General features: G+C 35.6%; 1 protein-coding gene across 9 annotated transcripts in view; it reads right to left on the minus strand.

Annotated features, from left to right (window-relative positions):
- The window catches only part of ANKS1B (ankyrin repeat and sterile alpha motif domain containing 1B), a 1,295,786-nt gene that overhangs the window by 687,532 nt on the left and 584,767 nt on the right, over positions 1-23,487 (minus strand). For all 9 annotated transcript variants that reach the window (XM_050749329.1, XM_050749335.1, XM_050749328.1 and 6 more), the window contains exon 12: positions 1,548-1,728. In XM_050749329.1, the coding sequence (XP_050605286.1) occupies positions 1,548-1,728 (181 nt within the window). The remainder of the gene's footprint in view (positions 1-1,547; positions 1,729-23,487) is intronic.

The raw sequence follows: 23,487 nt of genomic DNA on the forward strand, positions 1-23,487 counted from the left end.
GGATATGGTAGGAGTTGGATTTTATTCTAAGTGTGATGAGAAGACATGGGAACATTTTAAGCGTGGTAATGACATGATTTGATTTATATTTTATAAATATCACCCTGGCTTCCACAAAAGTCTGGATTATAACTTCCATAGAATATCAATCTTATCATTACCATTAGTCATTGTTTTTAAAATCTTAGCTTCATTCCTAGGGGAAAGTAATTCCCTGACTATATTTCTGGAATGTTGTGTTACTGCTTTTAAACATAGAGTCAGAATAAAGGACTTAAGTAGGTATATGAGCATACATATATACTCATACACTCACTGTGAACAAAGATTATATGGAATACTCACACAGACCACACTTCATTATTCTAAAATTCAAATTAATTCTATCTACTGGGTTTTTGAATCATGTCTCTTGGAAGGAAAGTAATTGTTTACTTACATGAAAGTTGATCATATGAATTGGGTCATTCTTGTTATACCCAACTGAAACAGTTGAGAGGTTAAGGGGAGAAGGCATCTAGGGCACATAACACTGTTCCAAGAATGTAATTCCCTGTAAGCTTGGCTGCTGAAGCTGCCTGCTGTAACCTGAAACCACTTTTATCTAATAGCTACTGAAACAACCTGCTGCAACTCTGAGAATCATTTTACCCATAGTCATCACTTACCAATCAAAACTTGCCAGCTCACCAACATATTATTAGTGCCAATGAACTTCCTCAAAGAGCAATATGAAACATTTCCCCTTTTTGTAAAACCTCTAACCGTCAGTTCTTGGACATAATGAAGACCATCCAGCCTCTGAGTATGCCACAAATTGTAATTCTTGATTTCCAAATAAAACATTTAAAATTAAGAAATTTGTCTCTATATTGTATTTGTCTTTAACCCTTATTGTAAATTATATGGCAGGGGAGGATATTCTTTGGGTCCCACTTCTCTTAATTCTAATATGTCCCTTGGCCTTACCAGGAGTTAGCTCCTTGTCCCCCAAATAAAGCAAGCTTTGCAAATCTGACTGCATGGAACAACGTATGTTTTACTAGTGGGTGGTGTTATTTTTCTTAATCTTACCCTTACACCCAGCATTTTCTCCCCCAACACACTTCCTCTGCAAGTTCACTGTGGTTTAAATAGGTTGAAAGCCAGCCTAGGCCACACTGTACAATTCCTTCTTACCAGACATTCTTGATATAAGTTCTCTGGCTTCAAAGCAGATCTTAATGATGTTGTGTGTTGATTAGTTGATACCACTGTGTGGTGAGGAGTAAATGGCAGTGGAAGAGCATTTCCATGTCCCTGGTATTTTTACTACTATGATCACATTAAATCATCATCTTTAATATTTAACACCGAAAGGCCATCCATGTATTCAAAAAGAATATTATAGCCACATTGACAAAAATCTTAAAGTCCTACATTGCCACACATGGAGGTGAACTAAAAACACAATGCAATTTGTACAAAGACTCCTCCTAATTCCTCTAACTCATAAAGACTTCAGTCTTAAAATAAAAAATACAGCTGCATAAAGTGAACTGCTTTACCTGTATGTTTAGTTCCCTCATTCTTGACTTCTGTGGTTCCCACAGAAGAGGTGGGTGGACTAGCAGGAGGGCTGGCAGTAAAGCTTGTGCACCCTGTAGATGTGTTGATTTCAAAATATTCTTGGTTGTGATTCATTCGGTGAAAATCCAGAGAAGACACAATGGATGTTCGCTGTTTAGGCTAAAATAAATGAGCATGATGACAGTATTAATATGATCATGTTCATCTTCAGCCCAATCTCCCCATCAATTTAATCTAAGTGATAATTTTTTTTCAGTTAAAAACTATCTGGGTTTTATACTTAAAATATAATTGTGCTTTACAGAGATACATTAAATAATTACTTGATGAATTCAATAATAAAAAATTATTTAATGAGAAAATATTATGGCATAGTTGATGTGATAGCTTAGGCTTTTCATTTGCTTTCCCCAGAAGATTGTAAAAATATAGTGCCCAGAATTTCTCTTGGTAATCAATTTTGAAAGTTGCAATTTTAAGTCACCTTTCATTCAACTAACATTTATTAAGCATCTGGCATTTGCCAGACCCAGAGGATATAGAATCTAATAATAAAAGGGCCCTTATAACATTGAAGAATAATTAAGGCAGTTCCATTTTTTTATTCTTTAAATAGTCCAAGGAATTGGTGGCATTAGATATTGTTCCCAAGTACAAGATGCAGGAATTTCATCATCAGAATTAAATAAAGTTATATGGAACATTTTCTAGGATCTAAGAATATGCTTGGTATTTGTAGTGAACTTTGATTTTCTTTTTTAAGAATTTTAATTAATCCCCAAATAGCAAGAAAAGTCAATTTAAACATAAAAGTTAAAATCATGGATTAATAGCAGATATAATCTATACCCTTTGTCAGTAATGAATTACTCCCTATAGCAATTTTCTGGGGTTTTTTCCCCATAATTTTAATTATATTCACTTTTTTTTTTCTTGCCTAGCAGAGCTTCTAACATTGTCCTTCAGAAAAACTGCAGTTTTTTGGCTCTCAAATGTGTGTGTTTTTCCCAGGAATCAACTCAAACTTTCTTTTTATTTTTTAGTTTATATTACTAAAATATTAAACATCTCTTATAATAATTACAAGAGATCAAATGTAAACTTTTTATAATAAGGTAAAGTTTATTGTACTTTACTTTCTCCAAAGTACAATTAACTTTTGGTTTACTAATGTTTTTGTTACCCTCAAATATGTGTTAACCACTGTACTCCATATTTTCCTGCAAAATATTCAAGTTGCTGTCTCTTCCAGCTTATCATTTTTTTCCAAGTAGACATCATTTAGTCTACAACATAAAATAGACAATCATATGGAAAATGTCTGCACAGTATAGAGATTTTAAAAAAAAACAAGGTGTGTAAATTATCACAATATGATTTATTCTTTCACCAATATTTCACCAAACGTTTTATGAAAGACGTTGAGGGTTATAAATATTGTTACGCTAGAGAGTGCAAGTCATTTTTTATTATGACACATCAACTCAGTAATAGAATTCAAATTAGCACCCACAGAGGACTCAGTTGCTTTTGAAGTACAAAAGATCAGTGTTCAATGTCAGGCTTGGTTTCTCATGAAATGTCTGTCCTTGGGACTACCGAATCTCAATTTCACATTCAGTGTCCTTTCCACTACATTCTATAACAGCAATTAGAAAGGCATGAGCTATAGCCCTGGCTCCAATGGAGCCCATCATTCTAGGTTTTGTTTTATTGTGTTGTGCTTTTGTTTCACTTTATGTGTAGGCAATGGACCACATTTCTTTATTTCTTCTCATAAATTTTATAAAGGTCAAGCCAAATGATATATATGATTCCTCCACTTCTAAATGTTTCTTAAATACATGTTTCTGAATCCTGACCACCCATGGTTCTAACTGCTTTAAAAACATAATGTTTTATGCAATCATGAAAATAAACAAGCTATTTTCTACAATATTAATTCATTCCACAAATATTTGCTGAACATATACTAAACTGCAGATATCATACACGTAAGTACCATGATAGGAATAAAACAAGTAAGACATTTTCCTTGTTTTCCGTATGAATATAGACTTGAGGTGGGAGGATGGATGGCCCATGAGGCTTCGAAGAAGAGACAACGAATCCAATGATTATGCTTCAGTATCATATAGCAGTAACGGTGATGAAAAATTGGAAGCATTATACTTAGTCATGCTCTAAGGCAAGGGTCAGCAAACTATGGCCTGTGGCTCAAATCTGGCTTTCTTCCTATTTCTAAAAATGAAGATTTATTGCAACAAAACTGCACCCATTGCTCCCTCATTTAGTTATGGTCTATGACTGTCCTCGTACTTTAATTGCAGAGTTCAGTAGTTGCAACACAGGTCATATTTTCCACAACATCTGAAATATTTATTATGTCTGGATTTTTAGAGAAAATATTTGGCCACTCCTGTTCTATGGAATTGTTTCACATATCAATTTAGTGCTCAATAAAACCATAACTATAGGTTTTCTTTTATTTCCCAGCCTGACTTGCATTTGGGTTGGGCCATGTGACTATTTCTCAGCAAATACAATATTAGTAGAAGTGAGCTTTTTCTATTCCTCTCTTACTCCCCAGATGATGTAGTTGAAAGATGAAGGAAAGCCATAAAGCTCACATTGGTTTTATGAGATGTTAAAGTGAACCTCCCTTTTCTATATTTTTATTTTAAGTTCAGGGGCACACGTGCAGGTTTGTTACATAGGTAAAGGTGTGTCATGGGGGCTTGTTGAATAGATTTTTATCACCCAGGTATTAAGCCTAGTACCCATTAGTTATTTTTCCTGATCCTCTCCCTCCTCTCACCCTCCACCATCTGATAGGCCCCAGTGTGTGTTGTTCCCCTCTAGGTGTCCATGTGTTCTCATCATTTAGCTCCCAGAGATGAGTGAGAACATGTGGCATTTGATTTTCTGCTCCTGCATTAGTTCACTCAGGATAACAGCCTCCAGCTCCATCCATGTCCCTGCAAAGGACATGATCTCATTCTTTTTTATGGCTGCATAGTATTCCAAGGTATATATGTACCACATTTTCTTTATCCAGTCTATTATTGGTGAGCATCGAAGTTGATTCCATGTCTTTTCTATTGTGAAAAGTGCTGCAATGAACATATGCATGATGTGTCTTTGTAATAGAATGATTTATGTTCTTTTGGGTATATATGCAGTAATGGGATTGCTGTATTGAATGGTATTTCTGCCTCTAGGTCTTTGAGGAATCACCACACTCTCTTCCACAATGGTTGAACTAATTTACATTCCCACAAGTAGTGTACAAGTGTGGCTTTTTCTCCACAACCTTCCCAGCATGTGTTATTTTTTGATTTTTTAATAATAGCCATTCTGAACTGATGTGAGATGGTATCTCATTGTGGTTTTGGTTTGAATTACTCTAATGATCAATGATGTAGCACTTTTTTTCGTATAATTGTTGGCTGCATGTATGTCTTCTTTCGAGCAGTGTCTGTTCACTTTTCTTTTTTCTTTTTTTTTTTTTGTGAGACGGAGTCTCTGGTCTCTGTCACCCAGGCTGGAGTGCAGTGGCACAATCCCAGCTAAATGCAACCTCTCCCTCCTGGGTTCAAGCGATTCTTGTGCCTCAGCGTCTCGAGTAGCTGGAATTACAGGCAAGCATCACCATGTCTGGCGAATTTCTGTATTTTTAGTAGAGATGGGGTTTTGCCATGTTGTGAGGCTGGTCTTGAACTTCTGGCCTCAAGTGATCTGCCTGCCTTGTCCTCCCAAAGTGCTGGTATTACAGGTGTGAGCCACCGCACCTGGCCCCCAATGCCCACTTTTTAATGGAGGTTGTTCTTTTTCTTGTAAATTTAAGTTAATTTTCTTATAGATGCTGGATATTAGCCTTTGCCAGGTGAATAGTTTGCAAAAATTTTCTCCCCTTCTGTGGGTTGTCTGTTTACTCTGTTGATGGTTTCTTTTGCTGTGCAGAGCCTCTTTAGTTTTATTAGATTTCATTTGTCAATTTCTTCTTTTATTCCAATTGAAGGAACACTTATACACTGTTGATAGGAGTTTAAATTAGTTCAACCATGAAGACAGTGTGGTGATTCATCAAACAGAAATTTTGAGGATATTTCTGTTCCTAAAAACAAAAATATACCATTTGACCCAGCAATGTAATTACTGGGTATATACCCAAAGGAATATAAATAATTATATGATAAATACACATACATACACACATATGTTCACTGCAGCACTATTCACAATAGCAAAGACATGGAATCAATCTAAATGCCCATCAGTGATAGACTGGATAAAGAAAATGTGGGATATAAAATATAGCACAGGATACTATGCAGCCATAAAAAAAGAATGAAAACATGCCCTTTTCAGGAACATGGATGGAGATGGAGGCTATTATCCTTAGCAAACTAACACAGGAACAGCAAAGGAAATATTGCATGTTCTCACTTATATGTGGGAGCTAAATTATGATAACTAATGGACACATAGAGAAGAACAACACATACTGGGCCTATTGGAGAGTAGAGGGTAGGAGAAAGAAGAGCATCAGGAAAAATAATTAATGGGTACTAGGCTTAATGCCTGGGTGACAAAATAATCTGTACAACGAACCTCCATGATACGATTTTACCTATGTAACCTGCACATGTACTCCTGAACTCAAAATAGAAGCTAAATAAAAAATTAGAAAAAGAAATGAGAACAAAGAAGCTCTGAGGAAACTAAAAATTCAAGATAACACAGATAAGGAAGTCAGAATTCTATCAGATACATTTAACAAAGAGATTGAAATTACTGAAAATAATCAAGCAGAAATTCTGGAGCTGAAAAATGCAATTGGTGTACTGAAGAATGCATTCGAATCTGTTAAAAGCAGAATTGATCAGGCAGAAGAAAGAATTAGTGAGCTTTAAAACAAGCTATTTGTAAATATACAGTCAGAGAAGACAAAAGAAAAAAGAATAAAAAAGAATGAATCACAGCTTCAAGATCTAGAAAATAGCCTCCAAAGGGCAAATCTAACAGTTATTGGCCTGATAGAGGAGGTAGAGAGAGGTGGGTGGAATAGAAAGTTTACTCAAAGTGAGAACAGAGAACTTCCTAGACCAAAAGAAAGATCTCAATATTCAAGTATAAGAAGGCCATAGAATACCAAGGAGATTTATCCCAAGCAAGACTACCCCAAACTATTTAATAATTAAACTCCCAAAGTTCAAAGATAAACAAAGGATTATAAATGCAGCAAGAAAAAAGAAACAAATAACATACAATGAAGCTCCAATATGCCTGGCAGCAGATTTCTCAGTAGAAACCTTACATGCCAGGAGAGGGTGGCAAGACATATTTAAAGTGCTGGAGGAAAAAATGTTTATCCTAGAATAGTATATCCAGTGAAAATATCCTTCAAACATGAAGAAGAAATAAAGACTTTCCCAGACAAACAAAAGCTGAGAAATTTCTTCAACACTAGATCTTTCCTACAAGAAATGCTAAAGGGAGGTTTTCAGTCTGAAAGAAAATGATGTTAATGAGCAAGAAGAAATCATCTGAAGGTATACAATTCACGAGTAAAAATACACACACACACAGAGAATATTATAACACTGTAATTGGGATATGTGAACTCATATTTTGAGGTGACAAATGAAAAAATGGACTGATAATAATAAGTATGAAAACTTTTCAAGACACAGTACAATAAGACATAAATAGAGACGACAAAAGTTAAAAAGTAGGAGGACAAAGTTAATGGCTACAGTATTTATTAGTTTTTCCTTTGCTTGTTTGTTTATGCAATCAGTGTTAAGTTGCCATCAGTTTAAAATAATGGATTATAAAAAATTATTTGCAAGCCTTAAGGTAAATTCAAATAAAAAAATCCTACAATAGATACACAAAAAATAAAACAAGAAATTAAAACACACCAGCAGAGAAAATCACCTTCACTAAAAGAGAGGGAGGAAGGAGAGAAGGAGGAGATCACAAAATAACTAGCAAACAAATAACACAATGGCAGGATAAGAGATTATCATTAATAATATTGAATAATTAGACTAGAATCTCCAGTCAAAAGACAGACAGTGGCTGAATGGATTAAAAAAAAACAAAAACAAAAAACAAAAAAACAAGACCCAACAATCTATTGCCTACAAGAAATATACTTCACTTACAAAGATACACATAGACTGAAAATAATGGGATGGACAAAGATATTCCATGCAAATAAAAATCAAAAAAAAGAGCAGGATAAGACAAAATAGATTTCAAGAAAAAATTATAGAAACAGACAAATCATTACATAATGATAAAGGGTGAATTCAAGAAGATATAATAATTTCAAATATATACGCATCCAGATATATAAAGCAAATATTATTAAGGCTAAAGAGAGACATAGACTCCAATACAAAAGTAGCTGGAGACTTCAACAACCCACTTTCATCACTGGACAAATCATTCAGACAGAAAATCAACAAAGAAACATCAGACTTAATCTGTACTATAGGTCAAATGGGCTTAATAGGTATCTACAGAACATTTCACTGAACAGTTACAGAATATACATTCTTCTCCTCAGTACATAAATAATTCTCAAAGATAGACCATTTGTTAGGCCACAGAACAAGTCTTACAAAACTAAAAAATAAATTGAAATGTATTATTATAAAAAATAAATTGAAAGTATCTTCTTTAACCACTATAAAATAAAACTAGAAATCAATAACAAGAGGAATTCTGGAAACTATATAAACACATTAAAATTAAACAATATGCTACTGAATGACCAAATGGGTCAATGAAGAAATTAAAAAGGGAATTTAAAAATGTCTTGAAGGAAATGGCAATGAAAAGACAACATAGCAAAACCTATGGGCTACAGCAAAAGCAGAACTAACAGGAAAATTTATAGCTATAATCACCTACATCAAAAAAGTAGAAAAACTTCAAATAACCTAACAACGCATCGTAAGAACTAGAAAGGCAAGAGAAAACCAAACCCAAAGTTAGAAGAAAAGAAATAATAAAGATCAGAGCATAAATAAATAAAATTGAAACAAAGAAAACACTATAAACGCTAAATAAAATAAAAAGTTGGTGTTTTGAAAAGATATAATTGACAAACCTTTAGCCAGATTAAGAAAAGAGAGATAAGGCTCAAATAAATAAAATGAGAGAAGAAAAAGACAACATTACAACTGATGCCACAGAAATTCAAAGGATCATTAGAGGCTCCTAGGAGCAAGTAGTAGTCTCCCAGAAAAGAAAAGCCCAGGATCTGATGGCTTCACTGCTGAATTCTACCAAACATTTAAAGAATAACTAATAAATGCCTTACTCAAACTATGCCAAGAAATGGAGGAGGAGGAAATACTTCTGAACTCATTCTACAAGGCTAGTATTACCCTGATACCAAAACCGGACAAAGACACATCAAGAAAAGAAAACTACAGGCCAACATTCCTGAGGCACGTTGACGCAAAAATCCTCAAGAAAATATTAGCAAACCAAATTCAACAACACATAAAAAGGCCATTCATTATGATGAAGGTGGATTTATCCCAGGGATGCAAGGATGGTTCAATATATGCAAATAAATCAAATAATACAAAATACCAGCAAAATTAAGGACAAAAAAAACTACGTAATTGATTTAATTGATGTCGAAAAAGAATTTGATAAAATTCAACATCCCTTCATGATAAAAACCCACTGGGTATAGAAGAAACAGACCTCAAATAGTAAAAGCCATATACAACAGACCCACAGTGTCATACAAAATAGGAGAAAACTGAAAGCCTTTCCTCTAAGATCTGGAACTTGACAAGGATGCCCACTTTCAGTACTCTTATTCACCATAATACTGGAAGTCCTGGCTAGTAATCAGACAAGAGAAAGAAATAAAGGGTATCCAAGTTGGAAAGGAAGAATTTGAATTAGCCTTGTTTGCAGATAATATTATCTTATATATTTTGAAAAACCTAAAGATTCTACCAAAAAACCGTTAGAACTGATAAATTCAGTAAAGTTGCAGAATACAAAATCAACATGCAAAAATCAGTAGCATTTCTATATGCCAACAGTGAATAATCGGAAAAAATAGAACCAAGGAGTCTCATTTACAATAGCTACAAATAAAATAAAATATCTAGGAATAAACTTAACCAAAGAAGTAAAAGAGCTCTACAGTGAAAATTATAAACACAGATGAAAGAAATTGAAAATCATATAAGAAAATGAAAAGATATTCCACTTTCTGGATTGGTAGAATAACTATTGTTAAAATATCCATACTACCTAAAGCAATCTACAGATTCAATGCAATCATTAACAAAATACTAATGATATTCTTCACAGAAACAGAAAAAAATCCTAAAATTTATATGGAACCAAAAAAGACCCAGAAGAGCATAAGCCATCACGAGCAAAAAGACTTAAACTGGAGGAACCACATTACCTGACTTCAAATTATACTACCAAGCTATAGTAACCAAAACAGCATGGTTCTGGCACAGAAGCAGAAAAATAGACCAATGGAACAGAATGGACAACGCAGGAACAAATCTATACACTGACAGTGAATTCATTTTTGACAAAGGTGTCAAGAGCATACACAAGGTTACATAAGGGAAAAGACAGTCTTTTCAATAAATGGGTGGAGGAAAAACAGGATATCCATATACAGAAGAATGAAAGTAGACCCCTATCTCTTGCCATATACAAAAATCAAATCAAAATGGATTAAATAATTACATCTAAGACCTCAAACTACAAAACTACTGAAAGAAAACATTGGGGAAACTCTACAGGACATCGGACCAGGCAAAAATTTCTTAAGGAACACCTCACAAGCATAGGCAACCAAACCAAAAGTGGACAAATGAGATTATATGAAGCTAAAAACTTCTGCATAGCAAAGGATACAACCATTAAAGTGAAGAGACAACCTAAAGAATGGGAGAAAATATTTACAAGCTACCCACCTGACAAGAGATTAATAGCCAGAATATTGAAGGAGATCAAAATACTGAAAAGGAAAAAAAATCTAAGAATCTGATTGAAAATGGTCAAAAGATCAGAATAGACATTTCTCCAAAGAAGACATACAAATGGCAAACAGATATGAGAGAAGGTGTTCAATATTACTGATCATCTGAGACATGCAAATTACAACTACGAGGAAATTTCATCTCACCCCAGTTAAAATGGCTTTTATCCAAAAGACAGGCAATGACGAATGCTGGCAAGGATGTAGAGAAAACGAAACCCTTGTAAACTGCTGGTGGGAATGTAAATTATACAACCTATATAGAGAAAAATGGAGATTTTGGAGGTTCCTTAAATAACCAGAAATAGAACTACCATATGATCCAGCAATCCCACTGCTAGGTATATTCCCAAAAGTATATCAAAAACATAGCTGCATTCTCTCTTATGTTTATTGCAGCACTATTCACAATAGCCAAGATTTAGAAGCCACCTGAGTGTCCATCAACATATGAATGGATAAAGAAAATGTGGTGCATATACACAGCGGCATACTATTCAGCTATGAAAAAGAATGCGATCCTGTCATTTGCAACAACATGGATGGAACTGGAAGTCATTATGTTAACTGAAATAAGCCAGGCACAGAAAGACAAACATTGCATGTTCTCATTTATTTGTAGGAACTAGAAAAATTAAAACAATTGAATTCATAGTGGTAGAGAGTGGAGTGATGGCTACCAGATGCTAAAACTGGTAATGTGGGTGGTGGGGGGAGTAGGAATAGTTAATGGGTTCAAAAATATAGTTAGAATGAATAAGATCTAGTATTTGATAGCACAATATGATGACTAGAGTCAGCAATAATTTATTGTACATTTTAAAATAACTAAAACCGTGTAACTGAATTATGTGTAACACAAAGGAAAAATGCTTGAGTTGATGAATACCCCAATATGATTATTACACTGCATGCCTGTGTCAAAATATCTCATATACTCCATAAATATATACATCTACTATGTACCCCCAAAAATTAAAAATTAAAATAAAAAGAGAAATCTATGTGGAGAAATGGAATAACAGCAATGAGAGAAAAGAATAAAGAGATGGTCATAATATTAAAATGGAGATAAAAAAGAATGGGTCTAGAATATATATATATATATATTCTTAGAATGTATACATTTAAACATGTTTGATTTTAATCCATTATAATTTTTTAACTACTCAAATAGAATTGCACTCAGCCATTTAGTATAAAAAAGAAAAAGAGTTTTCACAAATTCATTGAAATTACAAATTGAATTTGCCAAGTTTTGATATGTAGAATGAATTGCACTTGTGTTCGTTGTGGCTTCTCCACTTTAAAACATATCCCTTCACTGTGGTCCAGTCCTCATATCACCCTACTTTCCAGAGGATCTGCTTCCATACGTAATTTACTTAGCAGGAGTCAGCAAACTACATCTCATGGGCCAAAGCCAGGCTTTTCAATATTTTTGTCCAGCCTGAAAGCTAAGAATGATTTTCACATTTTTTATCGCTTTTTAGAAAAGGAAAAATCATTATTAGTAACACATGAAAATTGTATGAAACTCAAACTTCACTGTTTGAAAACAAAGTTTTACGGAGAGACATAGCCATGTCCATTCATTGATGTATTGTCTATGGCTGTTTTCCTGCTGCAATAGCAGAGTGTAGTAGTTGTAACGTAGACCTTATGAACCACGAAGACTTAACTATTTTACTCTCCGATCTTTTCTTTAAAAAAAATTGTGGCCGGGCGCGGTGGCTCAAGCCTGTAATCCCAGCACTTTGGGAGGCCGAGACGGGCGGATCACGAGGTCAGGAGATCGAGACCATCCTGGCTAACCCGGTGAAACCCTGTCTCTACTAAAAACTACAAAAAACTAGCCGGGCGAGGTGGCGGGCGCCTGTAGTCCCAGCTACTCGGGAGGCTGAGGCAGGAGAATGGCGTAAATCCGGGAGGTGGGGCTTGCGGTAAGCTGAGATCCGGCCACTGTACTCCAGCCTGGGCGACACAGCGAGACTCCGTCTCAAAAAAAAAAAAAAAAAAAAAAAAAAAAAAAATTATGACCCCTTCTATAAAGTGAATAGGAAATTTTGTCCGGGCGCGGTGGCTCACGCCTGTAATCCCAGCACTTTGAGAGGCCGAGGCGGGCAGATCACGAGGTCAGGATATCAAGACCATCCCGGCTAACACGGTGAAACCCCATCTCTACTAAAAATACAAAAAACTAGCCGGGCGTGGTGGCGGGCGCCTGTAGTCCCAGCTACTCGGGAGGCTGAGGCAGGAGACTGGCGTGAACCCGGGAGGCGGAGCTTGCAGTGAGCCGAGATCTCGCCGCTGCGCTCATCCTGGGTGATGGAGCGAGACTCCGTCTCAACAACAAAAAAAAAAAAAAAAAAAAAAAAAGAAAAAAAAAAAAGGAATAGAAAATTTCTCTGAGGAGGTAAAATTGAACAGACACAGGAATGACTGTGATCGAGTCAGGGAACCAGTGCAACATAAAAAGGTGGGACCCCTTGTTTCAAAAGCAGGTGCAAAAACTTTTTTCTTTTTTCCATGTTCTCTCTCTAGATCTGTTATGGTGTTCTTTTATTTGCTACTTAATGTATTGCTCCCTTGGTCATGGAAATACTCACAGGGTGAGGGCAGATTCTTACAGGAATGCAGTGGCTCTGCCCTGCAACTCAGTAAGTGCTTGACCCTTCCCCACACTCACAGTCTCACTGCTGCCTCAGCAGTTTCTGGGCAGGCCAGGGGCACCTGGGTTAGAGGAGGAGGTGGCCAAGAATTTTACTCGGTAAAGAATGTAGAAATAGGGTGGAAAGTGGGAAAACAGTTGAGCCAAGATTCCAAGCCCCAACACATGTTCAATTTTCCCATAAACTGCCTTACAAAACCCTGGGCCAGGAGCACCAGGGTTGGGGGAGCTGCTAGAGTCCCCAATGTCTATTGTTCCCATCTTTATGTCTGTGTGTACCCAATGTTTAGGTCCCATTTATTAGTAAGAATGTGTGGTATTTGGTTTTCTGTTTCTGTGTTAATTCACTCAGGGTAATGGTCTCTAGCTACATTCATGCTGCTGCAAAGGACATGATTTCATTCTTCTTTATGGCTGCATAGTATTCTAGTGTATATGTAGCACACTTTCTTTATCCAATCCACTGTTGATGGGCACTTAGGTTGATTCCATGTCTTCTCTATAGTGAATAGCACTGCAATAAACATATGAGTGCAGGTGTTTTTTGGTAGAATGATTTATTTTCCTTTGGGTCTATATCAACCCGGGATATTTTCTGCGATATACAATACATGATGAAAATATTTAATTCTAATTTTTTTTTCTCAAAATGATAGCCTACTGTCCCAATACCATTATTTATCCACTGATTTGAAACATTGCCTTTATCATACACTAAATTTCCAAATAGAGATTGGGCTTACATTTTTGGACTCGATTATATTCCCATTGATCTATTTGTCTCTTCCTGTACTAACACCACACTCTCTTACTTACTGTGTGGCTTCTACTTCTAGGGCTCCTAGTACATGGATATTGGATCTCTTTGATCCTTCCTGTTTTATATACTGGGAGTATTCTACAAATTGTCCTAAAACACCTTCACTAATTTGCTAGAAAATACTTATTGACCATTGTCAGCTGTGTGGTCATGCACTGTTGTAGCCTCTGGGGATACATCAGTGAAAAATAAGATAAGGCACATAATTTTTAGGCATTTTGTTATAACTTTTGGTGTGATTATGCTATTTTTAATTTTAAAAAATTTTCTTTTTTTTGAGACGGAGTCTCGCTCTGTCGCCCAGGTTGGAGTGCAGTGGCGTGATCTCAGCTCACTGCAAGCTCCGCCTCCCAGGTTTAGGCCATTCTCCTGCCTCAGCCTCCAGAGTAGCTGGGACTACAGGCGCCCACCACCTCGCCCGGCTAGTTTTTTGTATTTTTTAGTAGAGACGGGGTTTCGCCGTGTTAGCCAGGATGGTCTCGATCTTCTGACCTCGTGATCCGCCCGTCTCGCCTCCCAAAGTGCTGGGATTACAGGCTTGAGCCACCGCGCCCGGCCTCTTTTTTTTTCAAGTATTCCATTTTTAAAATAGCCTGTTATTAACTTTATAAGTTCAATCACCTCTCACATCTTTCTGAAAATACTGATTAGAGTCTTTTTCTGGCATTAAGTCAGTTTTCTTGAAGGTTACTTACTTTGTTCATTAAGCCTGGTTTCTCTCTTTTTGCTTGTTAATTTTCCTCAATTATCTGGTGTCTTGGTCAAACACTTTTTATACCTAAGGCACTGTCCCCACATTAGGAGCTTCGGGGGCCCTTCACCTTCCTTAGATACTTACTACCAACTGGTGGGTAAACAACAAAGCCGATTGCTCCACATACGAGATGCTAAGGTTCTGGTTGCCCTGTCTACTCCCTGGCTTTGATAACCATGCCCTGTTGCTCAGGCTTGAGATTCTTTGCAGAGCTCTAATGAGGATGTCAAATCCACTCACTGTTCCAGTGACATCTTCCCCTCTTCCACCAATGTTGGATTGTGGGTTTCTTCCTCTTGTTTTGTCTAAATCTAGCAATATTTGATTTTATATTTTAGAATTTCTCGAATGCCTCAGGTAGTAACCCTCCCTGTTTTTCATCACTGCTATGAATTTATTGTTAATTTTGTATTTATTTTACCATTTTGATTGCAAGTAAGGAGGAGGAAAATGTAAACACTTGCGATCCACTCAGCTTTATGAGTTAGAATTCTCATATTTCTCTGTCTTGATCACTTTGAAGACTGTATATAAGAGATTTGAGGAAGTCCAGACAACTGGATGAAAGTAAATATCATTGCCGTTTTATCACAGATGTCATGCAAATGGAAAATTATTATATTTTCTTGATTTTTCAATAAATGGAAAACAAGTGAAGTGCAATTTTTTGGTTGTTATGAATATGATGTTAATATGATCAAGATGTAGAACTCCTTATCTTCAGGTAGGCAAATGCAATTCTTCTGCTTTATAGATTATGGCCAAACATAGATAAAAAATAAATGATCACCAGAAGAGAGTTAAAGAAGTCATTAATGAGTATTGAATATTTAAGAGACATGGACATTCTTCTAGGCACTTAAAATTTGTTGTCTCATTGAAGCCTATAATGTTAGTATCAAAAGTAGCTATTACTCTTTCCAGTTTATAGACTTGAGATTCACAGATAATCTCAGTTAAGTGGGAAAGCTGAAATTAAAGTTAAGTGGGAGAGATGAAATTAAAACACAAATCTAGTGAATTTCAAATTGATTGCATTTTCCCCTGTGAAACACCACGCTATAGGTAAAGCAAAGAGAAGCAAACATAAAGTTAGAAGTAAAGCCTAGAGTCTAATAACTCCTGAGTTTCTCCTCTTTATATCAATGAACAATTTTCCTACTCTTTAGTCTATTGATAGCATTGATTTTTTTTAAAAAAAATCCACATTGTTTCAAAAGGTGTTGAAATAAAATGCAAGTGGGTGGAAAATGGGAATAAATAGTATCTAATTCTGCTATGTATTAAACTCTTACAGTCACTAGGTTTTTTATAAGAGAAATGCAGAAAATTTTTAAAAAATCTTTATATCTCCTGATTTTAGCTCTTCAATTAATTTCATTTTTATATAGAGGTATCTGACGATGAAATAATATGTATACTCATCTTCTATTTAAAAAGACAAATTATAAAACAGACTGTAGGGACTCGGTACTGCTTCTCAGACATTGCAATCCCACACAAGAGCAAGGTCAGATTTACTGGTACAGGCAACTGTCCAAAGCAGCTGTTCTCCTGCTAGCTGTTGATGTTCTCTTCCTCTCTGCCAGCTCCATATCAAGGGCCCTCACACCATGCACCACTCTCGCCCACACACCCTGACCAAGGCCCTGAAAGTTCCAGGTTCCTGCACCTGCCTTTCCTGCCAGGGCTTTGTGAGAGCAGACAGTTGCTCTCAAGCCCAGGGCTTTCTGAGAGCAGACAGTTGCTCTTGAGCCCTTCTCTGAGGTCCGCTAAACACCCCTACTCCACCATCAATCAGAGCAGTTGTACTTTTTTTTGCTTAACCTGTTAGGTTTCTGTTAGGTTGAACCATATGAAACTGCTGATACTCAACCGTATTACCTGCAAAAATAGCAATTTCATATAATTCAACCTACACAAACTTTTCTTTTAACAGAGAGTTCTATGGATAAATAATTTGAAAACCATTTCCCTAGGTCTTAAGTGAGCCTGACATTTCGCTGGCCCCAGTAAAATTGAACTCTTTCCCTTCTTAGTCATCACTATTAAGAGTATAAAGACACAAGCACACGTATGTTTATTGCAGCACTATTCGCAATAGCAAAGACTTGGAACCAACCCAAATGTCCATCAATAATAGACTGGATAAAGAAAATGTGGCACAGATACACCATGGAATACTATGCAGCCATAAAAAGGATGAGTTCATGTCCTTTGCAGGGACATGGATGAAGCTGGAAACCATCATTCTCAGCAAACTAACACAGGAACAGAAAACCAAACACCGCATGTTGTCACTCATAAATGGGAGTTGAACAATTAGAACACATGGACACAGGGAGGGGAACATCACACACTGCAGCCTGTCCAGGGGGTGGGGGGCTAGGGGAGGGATAGCATTAGGAGAAATGCCTAATTTAGACGATGTGTTGATGGGTGCAGCAAACCACCATGGCACATGTATACCTATGTAACAAACCTGCACGTTCTGCACATGCATTCCAGAGAGTATAAAAGGGTATACGCCCTTTTCAGGGCAACTTGTCAAAATATATTTTTTAAAAGTGTTAGTCTATTCCTAGAATTTAACATACATAAGCATGAGTGTGGAGTTTGTTAGATGGAAAATTTGTAATATATGTTTCTTCATATGAGTTAGTTTCCTCATACAATTTATTCAAATCTGCATTGGAAAGACTGCATACAGACATGAAAGGATAATAAAAGTTCTAGTTTTTAATTCTAGTTTTAGTCAATAAAGGTCATAAGCAGTTCTGGACTCAATGGAGATATTAAAGACCTGAAAAGCATTTTGACCTCCAAACCATGGAGTTTGTCCTCATAGATGCTTTCCCAGCATGAAAATAGTCACGACTATTTTGCAAAAATTATTTTTTGACTTAGGTATTGCAAATATTTACATATTAATATTTTATAGATGTTCATGTCAAATTCAAATGCGTCCAGAATTTAAAATAAGTAAAATCAGCTTTATTTTCCACACTTAAGTTCTTTTTTTAAAGCAACAATTTTAAATGATTTGTTTCATTTTAGAAACAGCAGGAAATAATTATGCAATGGATTATAGAAGATATATTCTGAAGAGCTAAAATAGGAAGCACAGATCACTGTGTGGGTGAAAGACAGACATTTTTACAAATAAAGGTGCACACTGCTTTTTAAATATAATAGCTTAACTTTTTAATTAAATATTTTTATTTTCAGTAATTGTAAATTCATATGCCATTGTGAGAAATCATAAAGAGTGCACTCATGTTTCTTTTTCCCAGTTTCCCTCAGTGGGCACATCTCACAAAACTATAGTGCAACATCGTAACATGGACAAGAAACAGAACAATTTCACAATTCCATCATCACAAGCATCCCTCCCATTGCCCTTTTTTTTTTGAGACTGAGTCTCACTCTGCCGCCCAGACTGGTGTGCAGTGGCGCGATCTCGGCTCACTGCAAGCTCCACCTCCCAGGTTCACGCCATTCTCCTGGCTTAACCTCCCGCCACCACGCCCGGCTAATTTTTTGTATTTTCATTAGAGACGGGGTTTCACTGTGTTAGCCAGGATGGTCTCAATCTACTGACCTCGTGATCCACCTGCCTTGGCCTCCCAAAGTGCTGGGATTACAGGCATGAGCCACCGCGCCCTGCCCCATTGCCCTTTTATAGCTACACTCACTTCTCTCCTGCCCCCACCTCCACCTTAACTCCTGGTAACTACTGATCTGTTATCCAGTTCTACAATTTTGTCACATCAATAATGCTATATTAATAGGATCACACAGTATGTAGCCTTTTAGGACTGGCTTTTCTCACTCAGCATACTTTTCTGCAGATTCATCCAAGCTGTTGTGTGTATCAATAGCTTGCTCCATTTTATTGCTGGATAGTATTCAATGACATGGATATTTAACCATTCACCCATTGAAGGACATCTGGGTTGTTTCCAGTTTTCAGCTGTTATGAATAATGCTGCTATAAATATTTGTGTACAGATTTTTCAGTGAACATGTTTTCATTTATCTGGGATAAATTCCCAGAAGTACAAATGCTGGTTGGTATGGCAATTCAATCTTTAATGTTTTAAGAAACTGCCAAACTGTTTTCCAAAACTGCTGTACAATTTTACATTTCCACCAGCAATCTATGGGCTTCTCTGTATCCTTGCCAGCATTTAGTGTTGTCACTATTTTTTATTTTAGCCCTTCTGATAGGTGTGTAGTGATATCTCATTGTGGTTTTACTTTGCATCTCCCTCGTGGATAATGACGTTGAATATCTTTTCTTGTGCTTATTTGCTACCATCTATATATCCTCTGCAGTAAAACGTCTCTTCATATCTTTTGCCCATTTTCTAATTGGATTATTTTTATACTATTGAGTTTTGAGAGTGCTTTATAAGTTCTAGATATCATTCTTTGTTAGATATGTGATTTATAAATATTTCCTCCAGTGTGTACCTTGTATTTTCATCTTCTTAATAGGGTTTTTCACAGAGCAAAAGTTTTTAACTTTAATGAAGCACATTTTTTTTTTAACCAGAGGTGCTAGTCACACCTTATTCTTTGATAGAGCATAAATAGAGGCAAGGAGGGAGACAGTGCAAAGGGAGAAGGGCAGGCTCTTGAGAGCGAAGTTACCAGCATGCAGGCAGGCCCCCTCTGATTTGGGGACTATCACTTCGTGCTCTGTGGCAGTTGCCATGCCAAGCTCATTTGTATTTGAGAGGAGGGGGAGGATCAGGACAACTTATTTTTTGATGGATTATGTCTTTGATATCAAGTATAAGAACTCTTCATTTAGCTCTAAATCCCAGAGAATTTTTTCCTATTTTTTTCTAAAAGTTTTATAGTTTTATATTTTAAGTCAATTATCCATTTTGAATTAATTTTTACATAAGCCATACGACTTAGGTCAAGTTTCAACTTGTGGCCTGTGTATGTCCAACTGCTCCAGCACCAGGCTATCTTCCCTCCACTGAACTGCTTTTGTACCTTTGTCAAATATCAGTTAGATTTATGTGTATGGGTATATTTCTGGGTTCTCTCTTCTGTCCAATTGATCTGTGTGTCTATCCCTTCACTGATAATACTACATTGTCTTAAGTACTGTAGCTATAAAATAAATCTTGAAACTGGGTAGACTGATTCCTTCCACTTTATTATTCTCTTTCGAATTTTCTGAGTTATCCTAGTTGCTTTACATATCTATGAAAATATTAGAATAATCTTATATTTACAAAAAAGTGTTGCTGTGGCTTTGATAGGAATTATGTTAAATCTGAATATTAATTTGGAACAATTTACATCTTTGCTACACTGAGTCTTCTAATCCATAAACAGGTATGTCTTTTCACTTCTTTGAACATTTTATTTCTTTCATCAATGTTTTGTAGTTTTCAATATATAAGACCAGTACATGTTAAAGAGGAGTTCACCAAGGCTCATAATCAAACTATCAAAAATTAAAGACAAAGAAAAAAAATCTGAAAGCAGCAAGAAGAAAGAAACATATCATATACAAAGAAGTCCAATGTAACTATCAGTGGATTTATCAGCAAAAACACTGCAGGCTAGGAAAGAGTAGGATGGTATCTTCAAAGAGCTGAATGAAAACAAATTGCCAACTTAGAATACTTAAATCAGTTAACCTGTCCTTCAGAAATGAGGGAGAAATAATAACTTTCCCAAACAAAAGCTAAGGGAGTTCATTTTCACTGGGCCTGTCTCACAGAAATTACTAAAGGGAGTTCTTTAAGCTGTATCAAAAGGCCACTAATTAATAACATAAAACATGCAAAAGCACAAAACTCAATGGTATAAGCATTACAGAATCATATTCAGAATACTCTGGACCAAAATGTTGGTATGCAAAGCAATTTTATCTCTCGTACAATGGTTCATAGACATCTATTAAAACAACTACAACTAAAATAATCAGGGGATACAAATTGCAAAATGATGTAAATTTTGACATCCAAAACATAAAATGAGGGATTTGGATACAAGTGTTAGATTTATATCTAATTATTATTTTTTCTTTTTGTGTTTGTGATTACAAATGACCTTGTATTTTTAATTTCTGTGCACACATGTTCATAACTAGTTCACAGAAATACAATTTTTTAAATGTGTATCTTGCATCCCGTGACCTTGTTGAGCTCACTTATTAGTCATAAGAGTGCAGTTTTTGTTTTGTTTTGTTTTGTTTTTTAGCTTCCTTGGGATTTCTACGAAGACAATCATTTCATCTGCAAATAGGAAGTTTCAGTTTTCCTTTCCAAATTTGTATGCCTTTTATTTTTTTGTTTTTCTTCTTGGCACAGGCTGGAACTTCCAGCACTATGTTGAGTGACAGTGGTGAGCACAGTGGACAACCTTGCTTTGTTCCCAGTCTTAGAAAGAAAGTCTTCATGCTTTCACCATTAAGTATAATGTTAGCTGGAGAATTTTCATAGATGCTCTTTATCAAGTTGGGGAAATTCCCCTCAATTTCTGTTCTTTTGAGAGGTCTTTAAAAAAACATGAATGGGTGTTGAATTTTGTTGAATGCTTTCTCTGTATCAATTAATATCATTATGTGAATTTTCTTCTTTATTGATTTCAAATATTGAACCAGTTATGCATCCTTAAAATAAACCTCACTTTGTAATTGCACATAATTTTAAAAATATATTTCTGAATACTATTGCTAATATTTTGTTAGGAATTTTGTTGTCCATATTCATGAGGAATATTGCTCTGGGGTGTGGGTGTGTGTGGAATTGGGAATACTAGCTCATAAAACATTCCCCCATTTTCTTTTTTCAAGACAAGATTGTTTAGAGTTCGTGTTAATTCTTCTTTAAATGTTGTTATAATTCTCCAGCAAAACAACGTGGGCTTGGAGATTTATTTTTTGAAAGTTTTTTTGATTATGAATTCCATTTCGTTAATAGTTGTAGAGCTATTCACATTATGTATTACATATTGGGTAAATTGTGGTAGTTTAATAATTGATCCATTTTAGCTAAGTTGTCAAATTTATGTATGTAGAATAGTTTTAATATTCCTTTATTATCCTTTTGATGTCTTCAGGGTCTGCAGTAACATCCCTATTTTATTCCTGATATAGGTAATTTGTGTCTTTCTTTTTTCTTTCAGTTTCACTTTAGGAACAGTAGGAAATAACAATGTAATGATTTACAGAAGATATGTTCCTAGCAGCCAAAGTATTAACAAAAGATTATATTGCTGTATACGTGAAAGAAAATTTTTACAAATAAGAGTGAACATTGTTTTTGGTTTTTAACTTCTCAAAGGTAATTCTGCTTTCTAATTCTTGTTTTTAGAGATAGGGTCTCACTCTATCCCCCAGGCTAGCATCCCATGATGCAATCATACCTTACTGCAGCCCCAATCTCCTGGGCTCAAGCGATCCTCCCACCTCAGCCCCCTGAGTAGTTAGGAATACAGGCATACACCACCGTGTCCAACTAATTTTTTTAACTCTTTGTAGAAATATGGTCTGGCTATGTTACCAGGGTGGGTCTCAAACTCCTGGCCTCAAGTGATGCTCCTGTCTTGACCTCCCAAAGTGCTAGGATTTCAGGCATGAGCCAGCACACCCAGCCTGCTTTCTAATTCTTAAGTCATCTCTTTACTCTTATAATCATAGTGCCCATGAAATACATTCTGTTTCTGGTATCCTACCTTTTTTTTCATCTGAATCCTACAAAAACTCCACAGATGGGCAGACAGGGAAACTGAGTATCAAAGGATACTCAGTAACTCTTGGACAGCTTTAGAATCCAGCTCTCTCAACACTTAAAAGCCATGAATACACTTTCCATTACATCATTCTGTCTTTTTGCTATAATTACCCAAAATGTCTTCCTATACAATAAAAATAACAGAACTTTTTTAGCTTAGTTTAATGATAGTTTAAAAGAATATTTTCCCCGGAGTATCTGTAAAAGTAATTACCACGAGGGTTATCACAAAGTAATAAATACATTAGTTGGTAGAAAAAAGTTAAGGTTTAAACCAGAAAGATGTGACAATATAAGTACTTCTGTGAATCAATTTAAGATGATACGAAGTTTTAAGAATAAGCACATAGAACTTCCCTTGTAGTAAAATATAATCAGGGTCATAAAAATTTGTGTCATAATATGATAGCAATAAGTTTTAAAGTGAAGATAAGTATTACAATTAATTTTAGCTAACAAGTTCAACTCCTTTTCTGCTGAGTATTTTTCTAAAACAGTTATAAAAATGCCCATTAATAAAAGTTTTTCTTTTCTTCCTGACCCATCCCTGGCAAAGGAATATTCAAAAGGTTGATATGAAGGGGTATAAGTATGTAAAGCAAGTGTTAAAAAATACATAAACTCAGTAATAAGCTTCCAAATAATCAAGAATTGTTATGATTTATATGTAAATTTCATTTGGATTTCCCTCAAGGAAACAAAATCATTAAGTTCTGAAAAAGTCTCTAATTCTAAAACTCCTTTCTTCATCTTCATATCAATGAAAAAATTGAGCAAACATTTAATTCATTGGTATCCCCAATTAAAAAGTACCTTTATGTTTCTAACTAATTCCTATGGGTTAAACTTATTAACACA

Source organism: Macaca thibetana, chromosome 11 (assembly GCF_024542745.1).
Source record: "Macaca thibetana thibetana isolate TM-01 chromosome 11, ASM2454274v1, whole genome shotgun sequence".
Classification (NCBI taxonomy): Eukaryota; Metazoa; Chordata; class Mammalia; order Primates; family Cercopithecidae; genus Macaca; species Macaca thibetana.